General features: G+C 37.3%; 1 protein-coding gene across 3 annotated transcripts in view; it reads left to right on the top strand.

The window, feature by feature from the left end:
- Positions 1-1,386: 1,386 nt before the first annotated feature.
- The window catches only part of LOC18444652 (putative serine protease EDA2), a 45,313-nt gene continuing 24,188 nt past the window's right edge, over positions 1,387-22,511 (top strand). For all 3 annotated transcript variants that reach the window (XR_002282732.2, XM_006854816.4, XM_011628935.3), the window contains exons 1-8: positions 1,387-1,576; positions 10,786-10,911; positions 12,313-12,468; positions 13,670-13,852; positions 14,327-14,443; positions 16,785-16,838; positions 16,939-17,010; positions 22,079-22,184. Coding sequence is in view for 2 of the 3 variants with exons in the window: in XM_006854816.4 (XP_006854878.1) it covers positions 1,400-1,576; positions 10,786-10,911; positions 12,313-12,468; positions 13,670-13,852; positions 14,327-14,443; positions 16,785-16,838; positions 16,939-17,010; positions 22,079-22,184 (991 nt within the window). In the remaining variant the exon portion in view is untranslated. The remainder of the gene's footprint in view (positions 1,577-10,785; positions 10,912-12,312; positions 12,469-13,669; positions 13,853-14,326; positions 14,444-16,784; positions 16,839-16,938; positions 17,011-22,078; positions 22,185-22,511) is intronic.

Consider the following 22,511-nt stretch of genomic DNA (forward strand, 5'->3'; position numbering starts at 1 on the left):
TAGAATAATGGAAAAATTATATTAACCCTCATACCTTGAATTTTCTACACGTAGAAAGTCCCTGATATATATATATATATATTTATATAAATTTTTTTTTTATATGTTAAAAACCATGTTGCTATTTTTCCTTGTATTGACCTCATTGGTGAATATTTTAAAACTTTTTGGACAGAAACACCCCTCTTCATCCAGTGCCAAAAATTTTAAGGCGGGTTCAACCTTTGGCATGGATCCAAGGGTTAGGCCCTTCAAGGGTCGAACTAGTGTGAAAACTTTTTGTATTTGATTGAGAGGGGTATTTTCATCCAAAATAACCTAAAATTTTTACTTTGGGGTTTTAATACAAAATAAAACAGTAGATATAAATAAAAAAGTATTAGAAGAGGCTATTTATAGAAAAATAAGCGAAGGGAGTTTACAAAATTTTTCGAAGAGTAAACAATCCAGTAATTGAACATTTGCTATTTAATCCTGAGATGTTGCTAGATACATGCAGAGCGATGATGATTTTATTTTTTAGCTTTCTAAGTAGATAATCAAAATAAGGTGCACCTCTAAGTTTTGCTAAAAGATGCATTTAGTGTCGGAAACCTTTACGATGATCTGAGAATCTATTTTTATCTCCAATTATGAAATTTAAAGTTCCTAAAATAGTGTGGATCGAGCCGATTTAAAAACACTTAGAATTTTGAAAATAGACAATTTAGATGATACGCTATAAGATGTACTATTTTTAAGACTTAATTGTTTTCATACCTAGTTATCTCTAGTTCAAATGATAGGCTTTTCAACATCAAAACAACCTTTTTGAATGAAATATTTGAAGTGCATAGGGTTGAAACTTCATATAGCTTTTTTCTCATCTACTTGTCTAAATTTGGAAATGAAATGTATCCTGTCTACAAGGAAGGGTGCATATGCACCCTTTAAATGGTTGAGATTTCACGAGGCTATAGGTAAAAAAATAATTATATATTTTATATTTTTATCTAAATAAAATATTTATCTGAATATTTAGATACATGTTTATTTTTATATAAAAAACTAAATAAAAATAATTAACAATAATTGTAAGTAAAAAATAACTAAAGTACCACTAAGTTTATTTTGTTTAATAATTTTGCCATAATATATTTTTTATTATTTCATTTAATTCTACTTATAAAAATAAACCTCAAATCTAAAATTCAGATTATTAACATTTTTAACTAAAAAGTTTAAAATAAAAGCAATATTTATTTTTGCCCTTTTATGATGCTAGTTCAATCTGAACTTATATGTGCACCTTATAGTAACTTGTGAGTTATGAGAAAAACCAATTGACTTTTACAGAGGGGAAACAAAGCGTCTATTATATGGTGTACCGTAGATTCAGCGACAAGCGGAGAGAAAAAAAATGGCCGGTTTCTCTGTAGCATGCGTTCTGTCCCTTCTCCTCTCTCTCTTTGTGACCTTCCATGGCTCTATCGCTTCTGAGTCCCGCGTTCTATCACAGTTAAACAAGGCAAAGGGATACTACTTGACCGATGAAGAGCACTGGTTCAACCAAACCATTGATCACTTCTCTCCAACTGTTAGCTCTCGCTCTTTTTTTTTCTCTCTCTCTATCTCTCTCGAGCCCAATCTCATTTTGCTGAATTTGGGGTTATTGTAGAATGGGTTTGAAAATTTAGAAGGGACTGGTGAGAAAACGCTAGGTGCATATGGTTTGGGTTTAAAAGTGATGAAGCTCATGTGTACCAGTTCAGTTATTCGTGGTGGAATGAGGAATCTGCAGTTGTTTTTGTTTTGAGAATTGTCATCTGATTCTAGCATTTTATTGTAATTGTTTATGTTGAGCGCTTTTTCCGTTTCTCTCTGTCAGTCTATTCTAATAATGGAACTGAATTCAATTTCCATTAGCTTTTTTAAATGCATTTATAGATATGGGTTTTAAGGGAGACTAAGGAGAATTTCAGAATATATGACAATGCTTCAGTGGTTTCACGGTGATGAATTCCTGTTCAAATATTAGAGGTGCATGCTTAAATGTAGATTTTGCAGGTGTTTTTATATCAGTAATTTGTCAGGTTCTTTCCCTTCAATGTAATTGTTTTGACTAAGGACCTCACCTACTCCCTTTTCAGCTCATGGTTCGTGCTGCGGTGTCTTTTTAGGTTCAGAAGTGAGTAAAATTTGCTATGGTTATCTAGTTGCAAAAGATTTTAAAATCCAAAGGTTTTAAAATTAGTTGGACGAAGTAGTTAAAGTCTCTTCCTTCCCCTCTTCTCCCTGCCCCTCAAATCCTAACCCATCTTTGTTTCAGTCCCAAGTTCTTTTTCCCCCACTTCTCTGGTTCTAGCTTGCTGGCTCAGGCATTAGTTAACGATGTTCTTTCACCTGTTGTTCTTCTCAAACCTCTTGCTTTCTGATTAAAAGGGGTCTTTGATTTATCCAGGTTACCCATAAGTATAGATTATGTGGCACCAGACTCCACTCTTCTTTACCAACTTAGTTTTAAATCACCACTATTCCACCCCAATCCCCTCGATGCATCCACGTACCTGACCTCACCACCACCTAGATAGAAGCTAGGAGATGTTGTGCCATGGGTTCAGAAAGGCTTCCTCTAAGACCTATATTCACCCTTGACATATCCCCTTTCCCGAATTGCCCAACCCCGACCCTTTGTCCAATAAACATCAAAGATGATTTGGCCAAAACCCAGCCTCTTCAAGTCCTAATCAACCATTAAGTCTCCCCACTTGTGATCGTGCCCCTAAGAGGTCACTGAAGCCACCTAGGAAGGACTGGATCACCCAAACTCAAGATCGAGTCTTTCTTTGTGTGGATTTGGATGAAAATGTACTAATGGACAGAGCTGAAGGCAATGTTGATCGTATGCTCTGAGTGATGGGGTTCGAATATGATGGGCAAGCCAATGACATCAGTGACGTATTTAGGAACGTGTGCTTTTGGAGAAGGTGAATCAAAAGGTAAAGCTTGCTAAGAGTTGAAATGCCTCTTTTGCGACTTAAATTATAGGAAGGCCACAACTTCTACCTTTGCCTCCGTGTTCCCTTGTTCTTCCGCCCCAGAAATATTGCCTCCCAGATGTTCCCTTAGGCATTTGGCCTCCTCCCACCTTCTCCCAAGTGAGAGCTTGAGTGTGGAGTATCAGGGGTATGGGTGGCTCAATTAGGAAAAGACTATCCTTTATTTCTCCCATAAATTCAACCATGATATCTTAGTAGTGATAGATAGCAAGTTGAGTCACTCCACTCTTCCTTTATTCTACCAAGTCGGGGCTTGAAAACCCTGCCAATGATGCACTGCTTGCCTAAGGGACCTCTTGAGGGATTTGGGTCATATGGAATGCCTCATTTTTCGTTCTCTTGTCGGCCCACGCAAGTTGCTACTTAGTCTTGGTGGCTCTTGCTAGAGTCCTTGACAATTTGAAGTTCACTACGGCTTATGATGCAAACAGACCAAACCTTAGAGAAGCTAAATGTGATGGAGTTGCTTCCTCTTCCCCTCACCCTGGTTACAGGGTGCGCATGGTCCTTCAAAAGGAATAGGCATGATCATATTATGGTCCTTGGCCCCTTTGTGAGATTTTATTTTCATTGTTTAGGACTAATTTGACTAATCTCCCTTTTTGTGGCTCCTCTTGCACTTGATCCAACTATGTTGGTAGTCTTGGTTGTCTACTATATGGAAACTAGATATGTTCTCAATCTCCCTTGAGCTGAAGAATGTATTTCATGGAGACCATCCAAATGATTCCCCATACTGACCTCGATCATGTCTCAATTATTCTATACTTAGAGCCAGCCCATAGGGGATCCAAACCCTTTAGATTTGAAATGTGGGGGCTTGATGAACTAGTCCTGTATCATCTGATCATGCTTTGGTGGTCCTATTTTGAGGTTTAAAACTGTGCGGTGTAGAGAGAGTGATGCAGGAAGGAAAGGTGGGATATTGAATCCACCTTTTTCCTGAACCTCAAACAAGTAGAAATCAGCAATTATAGAGAAGATGATGACTATATATCAAGCTAAGTAAGAAGAGCTTTCTTCTTTCATAAATAAAAATATTCCAATAACATAAGCCACCCAAAATGTGACATCCAACCACTTTAGGCTATGAAACCTTAAAATTAACTTGAGATCCAAGTAAATATTTAAGACTCTCAAATACCCCTAAATAATATCTAAAATTCCAAAAGTACCCTTGTGAATAGTACCTATGAACAATACCTTTAAATAGTTCTTATGAATAGTAGCCTGTAAATAGTAAAAAAAATATAAAGAAACCTTAGAATAGAAATAGACCCCAAAACTAAAATTAGAATATATATCTTTTGAAATTAAACAAACATGAAAAAGTAGAATAATTTTGTTTTGCATCATTTTTCTCTGGTTGGAGAAAACTTGTCAGTTTTGAAGTGTGCTAAGGTGAATTCAGCATCAAAACCACCTTCTTCAATCTTGTTCTTCTTTGTTGTTGGCTCAAACATTATTCGTGGTAAAAATAATTCTCTCACCCCATAGATTTCGTCATTATCTTAAAGGTCAACCTGGAAATTAGATAAGATATACATATATTAAAATCCTATTCAAAGTAGGACATAGATCTTGTTTCTATTTAAACAAGATTTGAGCCCACTTTCATATTACAAGGAGATTTCTCCCTCTCTCATGCCCAATGATCTCTCTCTCTCTCTCGCCCTCTCTCCCCCGCACCTGTTTTCTCTCTCTCTCTCTCTCCTCTCGCACAAACACACACACACACACCTATTTTCTATTTTTATAACTCATGCCAATTAAAAGGGGTCTCTCTCCCTCTTTCCTCCACACACCTATTTTCTCTCTCTCAAAGTAAAAATGCATGACTCCCCTCTCTTTGTCTTGTAGAGAGTCATGCCACCCTCTCTCCTCTTTATGCGTCATGCCACCCAAAAATAAGAGAAAGGAGGTGGTACCATATGAAACTCTAGAGCGAAGGTTCGCTGATTTTTTTTGAAGAAGAGGGGTACAGTGAGGCAAGAGAGAAATAAACACTCAAGCCTTGCCGTAGTTTTTTCTCACTGGGTTTCTACAAACCCTAATAGAATTTTTGAGCACTTATGGCCATGGATGACGCCCATATTCTCGAGTATGAGCACTTGAAGATTGTGAAGGAGATTTGTGAACGATTTGAGACCGATTATGCCTCACCTTCTCTCACTAGGAAAACAATGGCTATGAAACAATATTTAGATGTGAAGATGAAGGAAGGAGGCAAGTTCACGAGAATATACAACAATTAAGTGCTTTAGTTCATGAACTTGAGGCTGCACAGGTTAAGTCGGATGAAAACATGCAAATTTGCTAGTTGTTGAATTCTATGCCGAGCTCATGGGAAAGCTTCATTTCATGCCCTACTGCAAGAGAGAGCATATGCCGAAGTTGGACGAGATCATCACCAAACTTAAAGACGAAGAAGAAAGGAGATTGTGTCGCAATACTTCAGGCTTGAATGACTCCGTAAATCTGGTAAGCCTTAATTTCAACTCTGGTTCATCCAGGAAGAAGAAGGGCAAAGGCAAGAATAAGAACAAACCAATGAGAATCAAAAGGTGAATAATGGGCCTAAGAAGAGGAAGGATTTTAAGAATACCCAATGCTATAATTGCAAGAAATTTGGGCACATTGCGAAGTATTGTAGAGCACCCAAGAATACGAATCTCAAGGGTGATAGGGAGCATGCTTGAGTGGTCCTTGAGATCATGCTAGGACCCTAAAGTGGGGTCATGGTGTTTTGACTATGCATCCACTGCCCATGGATGGGTATGGAATTTTAACCCTATTGCCCTTGGGGATCAGTACATCTATATGGGTGGGAATCAAAAGACTGAAATTCTAGGTATTGGAGACTTCATCCTTCAACTTGAGAGTGGAAAGAGCATGGTCTTAAAGCAAACTCTTTGTGCTCCTAAGATGAGGAAGAGTTTGGTTTCAGTCGCTAAATTGGCTAAGGCAAGCTACTCTACCTGTTTTAGTGGTAATAAGGTGGAAGTGAAATATGGGAATGAACTAGTCATGAATGAACATCTTGTAGATGGTTTCTCTTCAGTTCCAATAAAGAATTCCATTTCTTATGTCTTGTGATATAATGATAACAATGATGATGCATACATATGATACATGAGACTAAGGCACATAAATCCTAAAAGGATGGAGAGATTAAAGAGCGAGGGATTACTACATAATCTAAATGGAGACTTAGCCAGAGTCTGTGAATCATGTGTTCAAGAAAAGCTGGTTGAGAAACCATTTGCGAAAGCTCAGAGAGCTACTGGCATATTAGAGGTTGTCCATAGTGATATTTGTGGACCTATGAATGTGGCCCCTAAGGGCTGCAAAAGTTACTTTATCACCTTTATAGATGCCACTTTTGGCCATGTCTATCTGTTAAGTGATAAGTTTGAAGCTGTAGACCAGTTCAAAGAGTATAAAGCCGAGGTAGAAACCCAAACAAATAAGAAAATTAAAGTCCTTAGATCTGATAGGGGTGGAGAATATTCCTCACGACTATTGAAAGAATTATTTATTATGGTATTATACATCAGTATACTATGCCGTATACTCCTCAACAGAATGGGTAGCTGAGAGACGGACTAAGATCTTGATGGAAGTGGTGAAGAGTATAATAGGACATGCTAAACTCTCCCTTGATTTTTGGGGAGAGGCTATTTTGACAGCCAACTATATCCTTAATTGGACTCCCACAAAAGCTGTCCCACTAACTCCTCATGAGATTTTCACTCGTCGTGCTCTGTCCCTTGATCACCTTAGAGTGTGTGGATACTTTGCCCAGGTCCTAATACCCCATCAAAATAGGATAAAATTAGATTTTAGAACTGTTAAGTCCATCTTCATAGGATACGATCGATACCCTTTTTATGATCCTGACATGAATTCTCATTTCCTTGAGGAAGACTTCCTTGAGGAAGACTTCCTTGAGGGTCGTGCCACTCTGAAACAAGCCGAGTTTTATGAGATAAAAGCGACACAAGTCAGGCCTTGAATCCCCAACCATCTCGTCCTAGGAGAAGTAGCCAAATTAGGATAAAACCTAAGTTCTTCAGCTACTTAGGAGAATATTATGGGAGAATTGAAGAAGAATCCCTACATGAACCCTGTTCATACCAAGAAGCCATAACCTGTCATGAAAAGGCACAATGGGAAGAAGCCATGATCAATGAACTTAACTCGATCAAACAAAATAATGTTTGGAAACTAGTGAAACTACCTGTTGATAGAAAGCCCATAAGTTCAAGTTAATTTATAAGAAGAAATTAAACTCATAAGGGAAATTGGAGAAATACAAAGTCAGATTAGTTGCTAAAGGTTTTACCCAGGAAGAAGGAATAGATTATGATGAGACCTTCTCTCCTAGCAAAATCCCTTCCATTAAGATCCTAATAGCCCTAGCAACCCATTTTGACATTGAACTCCACTATGTTAAGATTGAATTTCTAAATGAGGAGTTAAAAGAAGAAATTTATATGAAACAACCAGAGGGCTTCATAAAATCGGGAAAGGAAAACCTAGTGTGTAACCTTAATAAGTCCCTTTATGGCCTTAAACATGCATCGAGGCAGTGGTTCAGAAGACCTTGTCATCAGCTGGTTTTGTGCCTAACCAGGAGGATTATTGTATATAGGTCAAAGTCGGTGGGAGTGATGTTGTTTTCATCACTTTATATGTGGATGACATGTTAATTGCCAGTAGTTCGATGAGTCTCATATTTGAGACATGATTTCCTTTCACACCATTTTGATATGAAGGATCTTGGAGATGCATCATATGTTTTGGGAATCAAAATTACCCTAAACAGAAAAGATATAACTATTCAATTATCCCAAGAGACATATTGTAAAAAAATTCTTGAAATATTTGAAATGAAAAATTGCCAACCCATATTAACCCCCATTGATAAGAAGACCAAGCTTAGCCTAGCCATGTGTCCCACTACTCTAGAAAAAAATGAAGCCATGAATAGAATTCCATTCAGAAGTGCAGTTGGGTCACTAATGTATGCCATGTAAGGAACAAGACCGGATTTATCTTTGCCATGAGTTTGATTAGCAGGTTCTAGAGTAATCCATGCTTGGAGCACTGGAAGGCCATCAAAAGAGTTTTGCAATATTTGAAGGGAACCGTTAATTACGCTTTCACTTATGGAGGAGGCTCGAATATACAAATACATTCAGATGCGGGCTATTAAGGCGGTCCACATGAGATAAAGTACAAATTATATCTTCATTCTTCCAGGTGGAGCTGTTTCTTGGTGCTCAAAGAAACAGGATGTTGTTGCACTCTTGATTATCGAGTCAAAGTATGTGTCTTGTTGTCTCACGGCTAAAGAAACAGTCTGGTGGAAGAAGTTCCTGAATCAACTCAGATTTGATCCAGTGAAGTGCCTGTATGTTAGAATCTTTTGCGACAACGTTTCACAAGAAATCGAGGAATATAAAGCCGTGCTTCTACCACATTTGCACCGAGATCCAAGCAGGAGAGATTTATATTGCTTATCTCTCGACAGAGGCTATGTTAGCCGATCCCTTGAAAAAAGGATTGGTTGCAAATGTTTTTGCCAAAGATGTACATGGGATGGGCATTAGAGAAATTGAGAGGGAGGAGTGATTGTATGGCCTTCAAAGGCCAAGTGGGAGACATTGGGTTTTGTGGCCTTTAAAGGCATAAAGAGCTTGTAAATATGATATTTTCTAGTAGACTATGCACTTCACTAGGAATGTGTGTGTTGATTGACCAAGGGTTGGGCGGTTTATGGCTTTGGTCATTCCCAAAACCCTTACTCTGGGCATGTGACACTACTGAGAAGGGTTTACAGTGGGTCATCCCTTATTGAGATCGGATAGATGCCGAGGATGATGTTTGTAGGTCAGGAGAACTGTGTGGTCTCCTGTGTATGGTTATAGGCCCGTGAGACCAAAGGCCAAAGCCTCAACAAACTTTTGCATGACATGTACACATAAGAGTCATCTAAAGGGACACGTGTACATGTGCATATAGAGAGCCCCCTTTACACTATGGTGACAAGTGCTAGAGTTGCTCTAAAATCGTGGTTCTACTGCTTATTATCCAACTTTGACAAGCTAATCATGAGCCCCTGCTTTGAGACTATGGGTCATGGGTCTTTGTTAGGTTGGATTAGAAAATAATAGTGGTTCATGGTTCTTGGGGCAAGGGGAGTGTCCTTAATATATTTTATTTTGGTATTAGAAATGTTTTTATGATTTTTACATATTTTTTTAGAAATTTAAAATATTATTTCTCCTGTAATATTCATTAAAAAATGCATTTCAAATTTAAATAAGAGTTGGATATGGGTCAAAATTTTAGGGAATAAGGTTCTTATTTTCCGACCAAAATCATGATGGTGATTTGTGGGATGAATGACTTTGATTAAATCTCTCTCATAGATTTTCTAGTTATCCTAAAGGTCAAGCTGGAAATTAAAAGCACACCTAAATTAGAATCCTATTCAATGTAGGGCATAGATCTTGTTTTTATTAAAACAAGATTTGAGCCCCCTCTCTCGTTACAACAAGATTTCTCCCTCTTATGCCCTATAAGATCTCTTTCTCTCTCTCTCACACACCTATTTTCTCTCTCTCTCTCTCTCTCATGACAATTAAAGTGGTCTCTATCCCTCTTTCCTCCACACACACACACTCTCTCTCTCAAAGTAAAAAATACGTGACTTCCCTCTCTTTGTCTCTCTCCTCTTTATGTGTATCATGTCACCCAAAAGTAAAAGAGAGGAGGTGGTACCATATGAAACCCTAGAGCTAAGGTTTGCTGATTGTTTGAAGAAGAAGAGAGGTACAACCAGCCAAAAGATAAATAAACCCGCAAGCCTTGCCCTAGTTTATTCCTACAGTGTTTCTACAAACCATAGTAGAATTTTGAGCTCTCTAAAACCCTAGATTGAATGGTATTGCCTGAAAAGCTTCCCATCTCAAAATTTTCAATGACACCGAAAGAACTATAAGTGTCATTGGTCAGAGAATTGGGTGTGGGGTGTACCAAGACCATTGATGGTAACTCCATGCATCTTCCAGTAAGTCTTCCCAGTTGATTTAATTGATTTTCAGTAATATATCTTATTTTTCTGTGAATTTTCAGGAATATATATTGTACTAAAATTATAGTGGAAGTTTGTTTAAAGCTCGTGGATAATTTCTGTTTGTTTTGGTAGTGAAAGTAAAGATCCTAGCTTGTATCTAGGGTATTAATTTTGATTTACAACAATATTAGTGGCCCATATAAGTGAAATTCAGGTATATTGAATAAAATAAAAGAAATTTTTTAAATTTAATACCTTGAGTTCCACATAGCCTCTCTTTTCATTTAGTTTCTCTACTCCTTCAACTGATCAGAGCTATGAACGTGGCATTCGAGGCCTTGTTAAGGATTTCTCTAGCTGGTATTTATTCATTCTGTCCTTTTTTGGTTTTTTTCTTATTGTACTAATTCATTATGTTCTTCATGTGAGATATTCAAGTTTCAGTTGGAAAATCTTAGTGTGCATGTACATGGCAGTTGTTACAACTTGGTCACTGTTATGTAGCAGCTATTACCTAATCTCAGACTGTTATCGTGCATTATGTAATGCATCCATGTTATAATCTGTTTGTAATTTTGTATCATTCACTTCTTTTTTCTTGGGTGAAAGTATCATGAACTTTATATTTCTCGATGGTGGTGATGTTGGATTACTTTTTGCCAGGATCACAGAGTCTTTGAGCAGCGATACTATGAATATCTTGATTATTTTCGGGTTCCTGATGGGCCGATCTTTTTGATGATTTGTGGCGAGTCTACATGTAATGGCATAGTGAATGACTATTCCGCGGTATGCACTAAATTCTATATCAATAATGATTGGTCTCTTGGCTTTCTTTTCCTTTTTCTTTCCTTAATGATAAGCTTTTCAACTTCTGATGGAAAACCCGATCCAGTCTTTAATTTGTACATGTATATGAGTTCCAAACTCACGAAAGTCAAAACTCCAGAAATGGGAAAAATAGGCCAAATTTATCTTGAAACTGTATGGGAATCAATAGGTTTACCCACTACATAAGGGGGTCGTTGACTGGCAATGTATAAAGCAGCATTTGGAAACTTGTTTGGATGATGGAATTAGTTAGAATGGTGCATTATTCTGACTTATTATTTATAAAGATGCATTTAAATTGCCATTAAATACTTACTGAGGGACATGAAGGCTATACTAGAAATTAAAATTTATGAAGTTATGAACTATATGCCTTTATGCAAAAGTGTACCTTTCAGGTAACTCATACCTATTTTGATTGTAACTTATTTGTATTTCAACTTTATGAGGGTTAAATTGGTATTCCAGTCTTCTGATTGGTCAGATGAGAATGTCCAACCAGGTCTTGTGTGTACTCTCAGTTGAGATAAAAGAATGCCACTTGGGAAATGGGCAACTCCCATCAATGAACAAAAGGTTAAGTGGTCTTGAGCTTTCATCTTGAACTTGTGTGCAACACAAACTTATTGGCAGAAATCATGTCATGTTCATCTCAGGTAATCTTTTTGTTCACCTACATAAAGTGGAATAAGTGCTTGGCCACGTGGTGAAGCGCTAAGAAACATTTGATGTACTAGGAAGAAACTGGTCTTGAGAAACAAGGAACTGAATTTGTGAAGCTGATCATGAAGTGCATGTTTAAGTCCATAGATTGCAGTTTGCAGATTCATGCAGCTAAAATTTGGCCCATGCGGGGGATCTTGAAGAACCACTCTTGAGTTGCTGCATATACATCTCGTCATAAAGACCTTCATCAATAATTTATTCTTTACAAGAAGCAGATTTGGGAGCCATTGAGAAACAACTTCAAGAACCATGATATTCTAGACTGTGGTAGTTTTGGTAACTGGTGCAAAAATCTCTTTAATAGTCCTACAACATTGCTGTGTAATCCCCTCCTAAGAACAAGATAAGCTGTGTTGCACTGGGAACCATCTGCATGAGATTTCACCATACAAAAATTGCTTGATTATAGTTGTTACAGCAAAGATTAATGCTAGTACTTTGAGGGGGATTGGATAAAGAAAATATGCTAGGGTTTGTTTGATTGTTTCTTGAGGACTTAGATTTCTGTTATGTTTCTGGTTTTTTTGGGAAGATATGTTATCTCTTATAATTTTTCTTTTTGCTATAATAAATGGGCAGAATACAACTTCATGGTTATAAAAGGCAATTTCCCATTCTTGTTGAATGTTACAGGTCCTGGCAAAGAAATTTGGTGCTGCTTTGATTTCTCTCGAGCATCGTTACTATGGGAAAAGTTCTCCTTTCAATGTGTTAACAACAGAAAACTTAAGATTTCTTTCTTCAAAGCAGGCTCTTTTTGACTTGGCAGTTTTCCGTCAGTATTATCAGGTAAATGAGTAGTTCAATGATACAGTTTCTTTACAAAGGACTTTCTTTTGAATAATTTGATTTTGACAGCTTACCTTCAGCCAAAAGGTCTTCATTTTCCATTTCAAAACTGGGTACTTCCGAAAAATTAGAAATTGGTTCTTTGTCTGATTGCTCATGTTGCTATACATTTGAATCCATGCAGGTTTGATGTTTTTTTTTTTTTTAATTTTATTTAATTTTCTTATTTTTATGTGGGTTATATTCGTGCCATTCAGAAAATGATTGCATATTACATTGATTCTTGGAATGCTTCCCCTATTTGAGTTATGGCCTTAAGAGCACAAACTGATGCACAGTTTGGATTATCTGATGCATGAAAGTCGTACATTTATCTCAAGCTTAAGTTATCTGGATCTGTGAGATGCATGCAATTGATTCCAAATACTTAAGATTGTGATAGTATTTGAGAAATGTGTAATGCAAAAAAAAAAAAAAATAAAAAGAAAAAGAAAAAAAAGAAACAAAATAAAAAAAAATAAAAATAGTATTTGATAAATATTACTTGTATACCAGTAGCCTTGGTTTGTTTGTTATTCAACAGTTCAATTGTACTGAGTGCACTGGGGACCGAGCACTGTTACACTCAATGGAATAATTTATCTTCTATTTATCCTCCATGCTTTCAAAAGACATTGGCTGTTGACCATATAAATTCATTTTCTTGTATTTTAGGCTTTCAGATCTTAATTCTCAATCTCAGAATATGAACTTCCGCCCCTAGAGGATAGAGTTTAGAAAATTTAAGTGCCTAAATTGGAGATCAACCGAGTTTTAGCCTTTAATGTTCATCTTTCATCCTTCATCCTATAAGTTTCTTATTGGACTGTGGCACCCACCCTGTATCTAGAGAGGCAAATCGACTGTCAAATTTTGGTTAGGTGGAGAAGGCTAGGGATTTTGGAGAGTGTATTCCACAGTTTAGTTATAAGGTGCTTCTTATGTAATAATTTAATAATTTTATAATTATCCTAATTCTTTATGCTTATAGTCTTAATCTGATACATTATAGACCTGTCTCAATCATATTATGGTTTAGGTCGTTCGCCTGTTTTTGTTTTGTTTCTTGTCTTTCTCTTATGTTGTACTCCTTATGGTTGCTGACTTGGCATGTAATTGTCTGCATTCCTGTACTAATAATAAATTTTGGGCCATCTTTCAGGATTCTTTGAATGTGAAGTGGAATCGTTCGAATATTGAAAATCCCTGGTTTGTTTTTGGTGTCTCATACTCAGGAGCATTGAGTGCTTGGTTTCGTTTAAAGTTTCCGCATTTGACATGTGGAAGCCTTGCAAGTTCTGGTGTTGTTCTTTCTATCTTCAACTTCACAGAATTTGACAAGCAGGTTGTTCATTCAACTCCCTGACCTCCTCATATGCACCCAACACTGACGTACCCGCACACACGCCATACATATGCATACTCATTTCACAGCAATTTGCTCTTGAAGCCTGTGTAAGGAAACAAAGAAAAAATGTGAATTACCAAGTCACATGCATGTAAATAGTCACACGCATATATGTGATTGGATGTTTGCAAATTTATTATTGTTCTTGTTTCTTTTTGTTATGTCATTTCCCATGCTTCAACATAAAATCTTCGCTTTTATGTTTTCATCATGTATTGTGACATGATTCTGGATTGTTTAATCTCATTTATGGTGATATAAGGTTCTCTCTGATTTGGATGAAATCTTCGCTTTTATGTTTTCATCATGTATTGTAACATGATTCTGGATTGTTTAATCTCTTTTATGGTGGTATAAGGTTCTCTCTGATTTGGAAATAATATTATGCATGGAAATCATTTATGATCACAGGTTGGGGTTTCGGCTGGCCCTGATTGTAAAGGTGCATTACAAGAAATTACTCGACTAGTGGAGCAACGTCTTCTAGACAATGAAATAGCTGTTAAGTCCTTGTTTGGTGCAGAGAAGGTACCTTTTTCCTGTTGTAGTGTAGTTATGTTTTTCCTAGAAGGTGTGAGTTAATAGCCTTTATTTTAACTGTTTGCAGTTGATTGTACATGCACATTGCATGGGAATGATAACTTCTTTCTGCATTGCTTAGTTATACATGCTTGCATAGGTTTTTATGCCTTTTTGCCATTCATGCACCCAATGATTATATTGAGATGGTAAGGTGCTTGTGCAAATCTTTTGCAATGTAGGCTTTTATAGGTTGCTTTCTACTCATGTATCTCATCAATCATATTCAGACCTTAAAAATTTTGCTGTAACGGTTGACTTTGCTTAATGATAACTGGTAGATACTGTTGTGATCAAATGCCATACTTCATGAGGGGGCTCAACATTGTGTTACTGACCCGTATCTCTTTGTTAAATGCAACAGTTGTTGGAAAGTACCAATGCTCGAAAACTTAGGCAAGTCTGCTTGGACTCGCCACCTCATGCTCGGCACCCTGCTGGGCCTCAAACCTTGCCCTATTTCTTTTTTGGGCGGGGTTATGCATAATAAAATGTACAATATTCTGGCAAGTACTGTATAGACTCGCCCTAGTATTATAAAAGTCGGGCTAGTACTGTGAAAAGCAGTTTATAAGGGGAGTGGGAATCTGCCCTCTTTTTCTTCATTTTTTCGATTTTGGACCATAATGTGATTTGAGCCATTATTGGGGTATAGATTGATTCTTTTACCTGACCCATCCACTAGATATATCAGATTTGAGAAAAAAAAATTCAAATTTTATCGTGTCTAGAGATTATATATTTCAGCCAAAATTTTCCCGATTTCAAGAAGTTGTGATATCTTTGCAACGGATGGTCGATCTTTGATGAAATTGCTTCCTTTAGCCTATTTTGGGTTCTTTATCCAATCATAAGCTTATTTCCTCCAAAGAAATACAAAAATTTTGGAACTTAGAGATTTTAAGTTTTGGATTCACCATTTATCCAAATATTAAAAGAGCTCGGATCTCCCATACCAGAACTCAAAAGCCAAAATTGCCTATGGGCTTTTGATTGGTGTTGTTTGAGGAATTGGAAGCATCAATTTGCATTGAGTGCGGATATCTCGGAACCAGGAGTTTTGCTCAAAATTTTGGGTGAGTACAACAAGTATATGTTACTTTGTATATGCCTCATCTCCAAGTGGATTGCCTTTAACGAAAGAGATCAATGTTGAGGTATTTGTGATGTAAATTTCATGAATAAGGTATTACTATTGACATCGATTTGGTTATGCAGTTTACAAAATGAGGGCTTGGGGCGAGTTATACGTGACATGTAATAATGTCTTGGAAGGTACTAAAGTTTAGGGTGATCGGTCAAGAAGGGGAGAAAGTTTTATGCAGCATGGATGTTTATTAGGAATATGATTTAGAAGGTCAGGAATAGCTTGCTGGTTTTATGACGACAAATATTAGGGCTGGTGATGGGCTAGCCGAGGTTGTACCGGTCCGAGCCTGGCAGCCTAGAGGTCTGGCCCCGGCCCGGGCCTCTCTGTTATGTGGCCGTGCAGGTTTGGGCTCTAGCTTTTGTAGTATATGTTACTAGCAGGTCTGGGCCATGAACTGCCTGGCTTGACGAGAATCTGTACCTGAAAGTTGGCCTGGTTCATGGGCCACATAAAAGGGTGCCCTATTTAAGCTTGGCTGTCCTGCTCATTTCCATCCCTAATGAAAGATGCACTTAGAACTTGTTTTCTTTCATTTGTTTGGTATAGGGAAGTCTTATGTAAGTTGGAGGGCTTATTTTCAAGGCTTGAGGGCTTCAATTGGTTCCACCTCTGGGATTTGTATGAGGGTGAAGCAGTTCTACTTGAGTTGTCTGGCATTATTTATCAGGTTTATGCGAGCAACAGAGGAAACCAGGCAAATAGTTATGTGAATTGGGAAGTTTCGCTCTCACATTTATGAAATTTATGGATTGTAAGCTCTGTGGTCATGTGCAGATGATGCTCCTGACATTAGGTTTTTGAGGAAAGAGCTAATGGATAGAGTTCTCTGTCTTTTTATGGTTGTCATATGAGGATAAAATTCTTAGCATTTATCATCTTTTACATAAGCATATGGTTCTTGCTTATCTAAATTACCCGTTTCTTTTCTGACTCTTGGACATTGTTTTTCCTTTGGTTAATATAAGTTGAATATATCCATTGACAATATGTATTTATCTATTCTGTACCATGGCTCACTTTATTTATTTTGTTTGTGTTGAGACACCACATTGCCTTAATTTTTCTTTTCAATTTTTTGCTTGCCATGAATGTAGTGCAGTGAGTGTCCCCATAATGCATTAAATGGTGTGTTTGCTGCAGCTTGAAAGGAATGATGATTTTTTATACTTGCTTGCAGATGCTGCTGTTACAGCGGTATGTTATCAATCTAAGAGAGCTATTTTTTTTTTTTGTTTGAATAATTGGATTTTTATTCTCTGTCAGTAGATGATTACCTTGTTTCCAAGACATGCAGTTTCAGTATGGCAATCCAGATCAACTATGTGTCCCTCTTGTTGATGCAAAGAAATCAGGAAAAGATTTGGTGGTAGGTATCTTTACGTTAATAAAGATCATTAATTGCTAAGTCTTTAGTGGGTCTGCTTGTGCATTGTGAAACATTGATTTTCAGTTCTTTGCAGTCTGCCATTTCTTCGGTTATAGGCAATGGTGAAACTTAATCTTGATCATTTGGAGTCATGATGATAATAAAGATTAAGTGAGTTGATCTTTTGGACAAACTGAGACTTTTGGTTCCATAATGTCCCATAAAAGATCAGTTTTTGTGGAAGTATAAGCAACAGAATTTCCTTTTCACTCTCTGTTATTTATTTGTTTATTTATTTTGTTGGTGGTTAATATGAGGAACAGATTTTATATAACCTATAGATGAATGTCTTTCAAGGAACTTGCTCTCCAGAAATTACATTTTCTACGTGAATGTTTTAACTTCTCTCATGTGACTAAATATTTCATACCTGCTGGAAATGATGAGTTAGACATAGATCTCCTTAGCCAGATGAGCATAAGTATGCAAGTAAACTTCCTAATCTGTGTAAGGTTTATAAATAATCTGACATAGGTCTCTTCAGCCATTTCAGCATAACTATGCAAGTGATTAAACTTTCTAATCTGTTTAAAGTTCATGAGCAATGACATAAGTAGTTCTTGTGGCTTGGAATGGTACTAGGGAGTAATACTGGCAACTATAAACCGAGAACAGTAACAAGCTGCCCCTTACAACCTCAAGTTGATGAGTGGCATCAAAATATACCCCACCAACAATATAAATTGTGAGATGCCCTGACTTAGAGAGAGATTGGATGAATTTCATTCTTGTCCACTTTGGACATTTCCACCCTTTATCGATCCAGAATCAGAGGTTTAAACAAGTTTTAAAACTTTTTACATATTACAAAAAGGCCTATGTTTGGTACTAGAGCGTTGCTAAAGTGGCTTACAAACCATGCATAGAATATAAGTTGCACATCATGCACATTTAACTAGTGAGTTGATGTCCGGAGTGGCAGCCAATGTTTAGTATTCTTATTGGTGGATTATGCTACTGGCACACCAGACTACTTAAAATGCACAAAGAGAAAAGTTTACCAAAGGAATTTACGGAAAACCTTATTGGATTTAGGTGAGGACAATGCTCATAGATAATATTCCATGAAGATGCACCTAGGGATTGACATGAAGCACTCGCAGGTGAAATGTCTTGCAACTGATTTGCTGATCCATCCTAATGCTTATCTAGGTTGTTCAAGTCTTATTTCTTACACCCCACCAAAATACTGAAGCTGAAACTGTTGGTGTTGTGCACACATCTTGGATTTCATTTTCAATCTCGAAAGATTGTTTGATACGGTAGTCTTATATGTGTGTTCCGACCAAAATTCCTCGAAAATTTGCATGCATTTTGACCTTCAGTTTGGATAATAATGTTATATGTAATCAATGTTCGAAAATTGGCTGCCCGCTTGCCTAGGCGACAAATTTCAAAAAACACCTAGGCACTGTTTGGGTGGTGGAATTATGCGGCCTGTCTCTGGGCGTCCCCCTGCGCTGCCCAAGCGCTGCAGTCTGGGCACCCCGCCTAGGCGCCGCCCAGTGACAGTTTGCGGAAGGGCGAAAAAAACCCTCGGCGAGGGAAAAGAAAAGTTACTTTTGCTCGTGAAAAGGCGGGAAAAGGGTTTTGGGGGAATTCTAAACCTCCAAAACAAAACCGGTGGCTTTTAGGATAAGAAAATCTCTCCAAAAAACTACTCTTGTTGTGATTTGTCGAAAGATCAATAAAGTTTTGATTTTTGTGATTTCCAAAACAAAGGCAATAGTTCGTGGGTGGATTTAGTGCTTCTAGTAGTTGATTTTGAGGATACCCAATAGACGAAGTTTGCACCGACATCGATTTGATTTTGATTTTTTTAAAATATTATCATATTTGAAAGAGGGTTTTGATTTTATTTTGCTACAACATATTATGTTACGAATCATGTGTTTTTTCTTTTTACCTTTCTTTTTTCTTTTACAAGATATTTACATGTTTGGTTAATGACTTGTATTTGTTTTTTTATTTTGCCTTGTTGACTTTGTGTATCGTTTCGAGTCCAGACTTCTAGTTTCCTACAATGATATTTAGGATTTCAAGTATTTTAATGTCTTACAAGTTACTATCTCTTTCAGACTTATATCCATAAATCTGTTATGTGATTGTACTATTACATTTTCTTCTATTTCACGAGGAGTTTGGAGCTCTAAAATTACCCGAAAAATTCCCAAAGACTTAAAACCATTTTTTTTTTGTTTGGGGTAGGGACGACGGGGGGGGGGGTTGAGGTTCAATATTGGTGGGCACCTTGTCTTTTGGGCGGGCATCCGGGCGTCTCGGCGGCCAAACACCCAAAACGCCTGGGCGCCCGAATCTGCAATTTTGAACATACATAATATAAGATTCATCTTTATGTAATTATGATGCATATTCTTGCAATAATCTGGGATGGAGCTCTCGTGTCCCTTCAATACCTTGTATGCATTTATGGAAGTAGGATTGAAGATGACAATCCTCTTGACAAGGAATGGCCCTGCACCGTCCCACATATAGTTTGCATGCTCATTTCCTGATCCAATTGATATGCCTGTTGGATTTAGGGTTAAACTAGGAAGGATGATGGGGTTTACCTTGAACACTAATGCTAATTGTACAAGTCTTCGCTACTTTAGAATATTCATTGTTCACTGGACCTAAATTTTTCCTATGCTAAAACACGTATGTTGTTTTATGCAAGTCCCATGACAACAATGCTTGGAAGCATTAGTTGTGAATTTCACTAAAATTTCTTTTAATCATAATTCCTCTTATCACCCTTCCTCCCCTGAGAACTATGAGGCACCCAATGAGCACCTTCCTTCCTTCTCACCCTTCCTCCTCTTGAGAATCCTCTATAACCTTCTGCACAGCTGCTATCTCTCGCTTCCTCTTCCCTTCCCAATCCCCTCTTCTCGGATGGGACCTCTCTCGTTTCCCCTCCCCTTAATCTCTTACTGATCTTCTTCTCTACTTCTTTCTTACCTGCATATGTCTACCTCCATTAAAGCTTCAGTAGACCAGACCTTAAATTTTCTCTCTTTCTCCTTCTCCTACCCTCTCTCTCCTCTGTCTCTCTCTCTCTGCTCAATTTGCCATCTCTCACTACACACCTTCGTTATTTTGGCTTTATTTTATTTTGTAGTTCATTGTAACTTATTATCTCAGTTTCTTGTACTGAGTACTCGGCCTGTGATAACCCTTAGCTCACATCTTGTGTCTTTTTTGTAACTATCTTATATAAAGGAAAATTTTTATATAAGGTTGGCACCTTAAATTGTAGAATTAAAGTGCACCTCAAAAATCCATCTCAAAAAGGCTATTTTGATGTTGGAAAACCTTCTAATTGATAATCTCGAGATCGAGATGTATAGATATGGGTAAAAAAGAAAAGATTCCGAGTCCCAATAATAATACATCTTGTAACATATTATCTGGACCATCTATTTTCAAGATTTTCATGCATTTATCGATCTGCTTGATTTGCTCCATTTTTGGAGTTTAAAATTTTATAATTAGGGATGAAAATAGATTCTTGGACCATCCTAAAAGTTTTCAACACCAAAATTGCATTTTATGACAAAGTTTAGAGGTGCGCCTTTGATTGTTTAAAGTTGCAACGGTATGCAAACCTCAACCATAGTAATATATAATGGAACTTTCATCAAAACAGTGCTTGGAAGCTGCAAATGTATATTGAGATACCACGGAACCACCATCAATTATAGGCTGTTCTTTTCTTCTTTAGAAGCCAAAATCTTCTTCTTCTGCTGATGCTGATGGAGAGGTGGTTTGGAGCTCAGAAATCTGCTTCTTTTTAATTTTAAATTATAATATTCTTTGATGTCATTCTTGGTATCTGGGGCTGTAGAAACTATCTAGAGCATAGTTGTCCGGTGCGGGTGCGTTCCCGGGTGCAGGAGCTGGCTCTGGTATGCAGAACCGTGGATTGTTGGAAGCTCCTTGTGGTTGGGATCGTCGTCCGTACGAACCTATATCAAGGGATCACGATCCTTGTCACAGGCAAGCACGATTTCTTGAGGAAGAAATCGTAATATTATGTTTTAAGGGTTCGGAAATGATGCGTGGGTTCACATTACCATTGGGCACAAACATGAATCAATACATATGAATCAGTGCCGAATATAGAAAACATCATATGCACTGCGTCATACACTTGAGAACCATGGTTCAAACCTGCTGGGAACGAGGATCACAATATAGGGATCCTCGTTCCGTCCAATATCCCCTAGCTGGAATCGCGCGATTGAGGTTCCGGAGTGGGTCCGTGACCTTTCCTTCAAGGTTCCAGTAACTATAATCTAGAGTTTCTAGATCTAGTGTGGAAGTACCGAATAAATCTATGGAAAAAATAGTTGATAACTTTGTTGAAGTATCTAGTGCAGTTGTTCTAATGATACCTCCCATAATCCTCTACGACCAAAGAAGCACTTCAAAGAGTACTGCAGATCCAATTTTCCTTTCTAGATTGGCACATATTGAGATAGATCAACACTTTGATTGAGCAAAAGGTTCAGACTTAAGAGATCTGCATAAACCATTCCCTACTTCATTGCAGATTGCAGATGTCCTCTCTAAGGTACTACTTGGATAAAATGCAAGTCTCTCATAGGCATGTTGAAATCTTGCCATCATAAGAAGAGAAGGATTAAGATTATGGTTGTACTATGAAGATTACTTTGATGATGATTATGCGGCACCTTAGTCCCATTTTCTTTCTAACTTATGGGCATATTTATCTTATAAGTGTTTTGTATGACCATATATATGTGAAGGATAATGAGCTTTGCCATTCCCAAGGTAACTTTCTTTCATTTGCATGATATTGCGAAAATTTAGTTTAGCTGATACGAAGTTTCTAAATTTGCTTCCAAAATCATTGTTTGTTTTGTGGCCCGGCATGTATTTGTTGTATAATTAATGGGAAATTAAAACATCATTAAGTTTCCTTGTAGGGTCCTGGTTCTTGTTGTATCCTGTGCTAATGGCATGTTCTTTTGAGATGCAGGATGCATATGCGAGCTATGTGAAAAAATATTATATTAATACTCCTGGGCAGCTTGAAACTTATGATCGACGATATTTGGGGAACACAACACTTAGTTCAGATAGTGGTAAGTGTTTTAGTTAGAGCATCCTTATCGCTGAAGTTTAACTGCTCAAGATAGTTTCTTAAGGCTAGATCCCTCTAAATTTTTTAGTTTTCTGTACTGGTTTGAAATTTATTATTTTTTGGTACTTCGACATGGATACCATTTCTATCTCCAATACTTCAAAAAGCATATGTAGAACACCAAAAATGATCTTCCCATGTCCTAAGCTTTAGTAGTATATCACCCAACGCAAATGATTTTAGAAATCTATTGAAGCAGTGTTCAGAGAATGCTGTAGGTTCCTCAGGTTTTTACAAATATGTTGTTAACTTTTACATATTAGTGTTG

The sequence above is a fragment of the Amborella trichopoda genome, chromosome 9, assembly GCF_054954075.1.
Source record: "Amborella trichopoda isolate Santa Cruz 75 chromosome 9, AtrichopodaSantaCruz75HAP2 v2.0, whole genome shotgun sequence".
Lineage (NCBI taxonomy): Eukaryota > Viridiplantae > Streptophyta > Magnoliopsida > Amborellales > Amborellaceae > Amborella > Amborella trichopoda.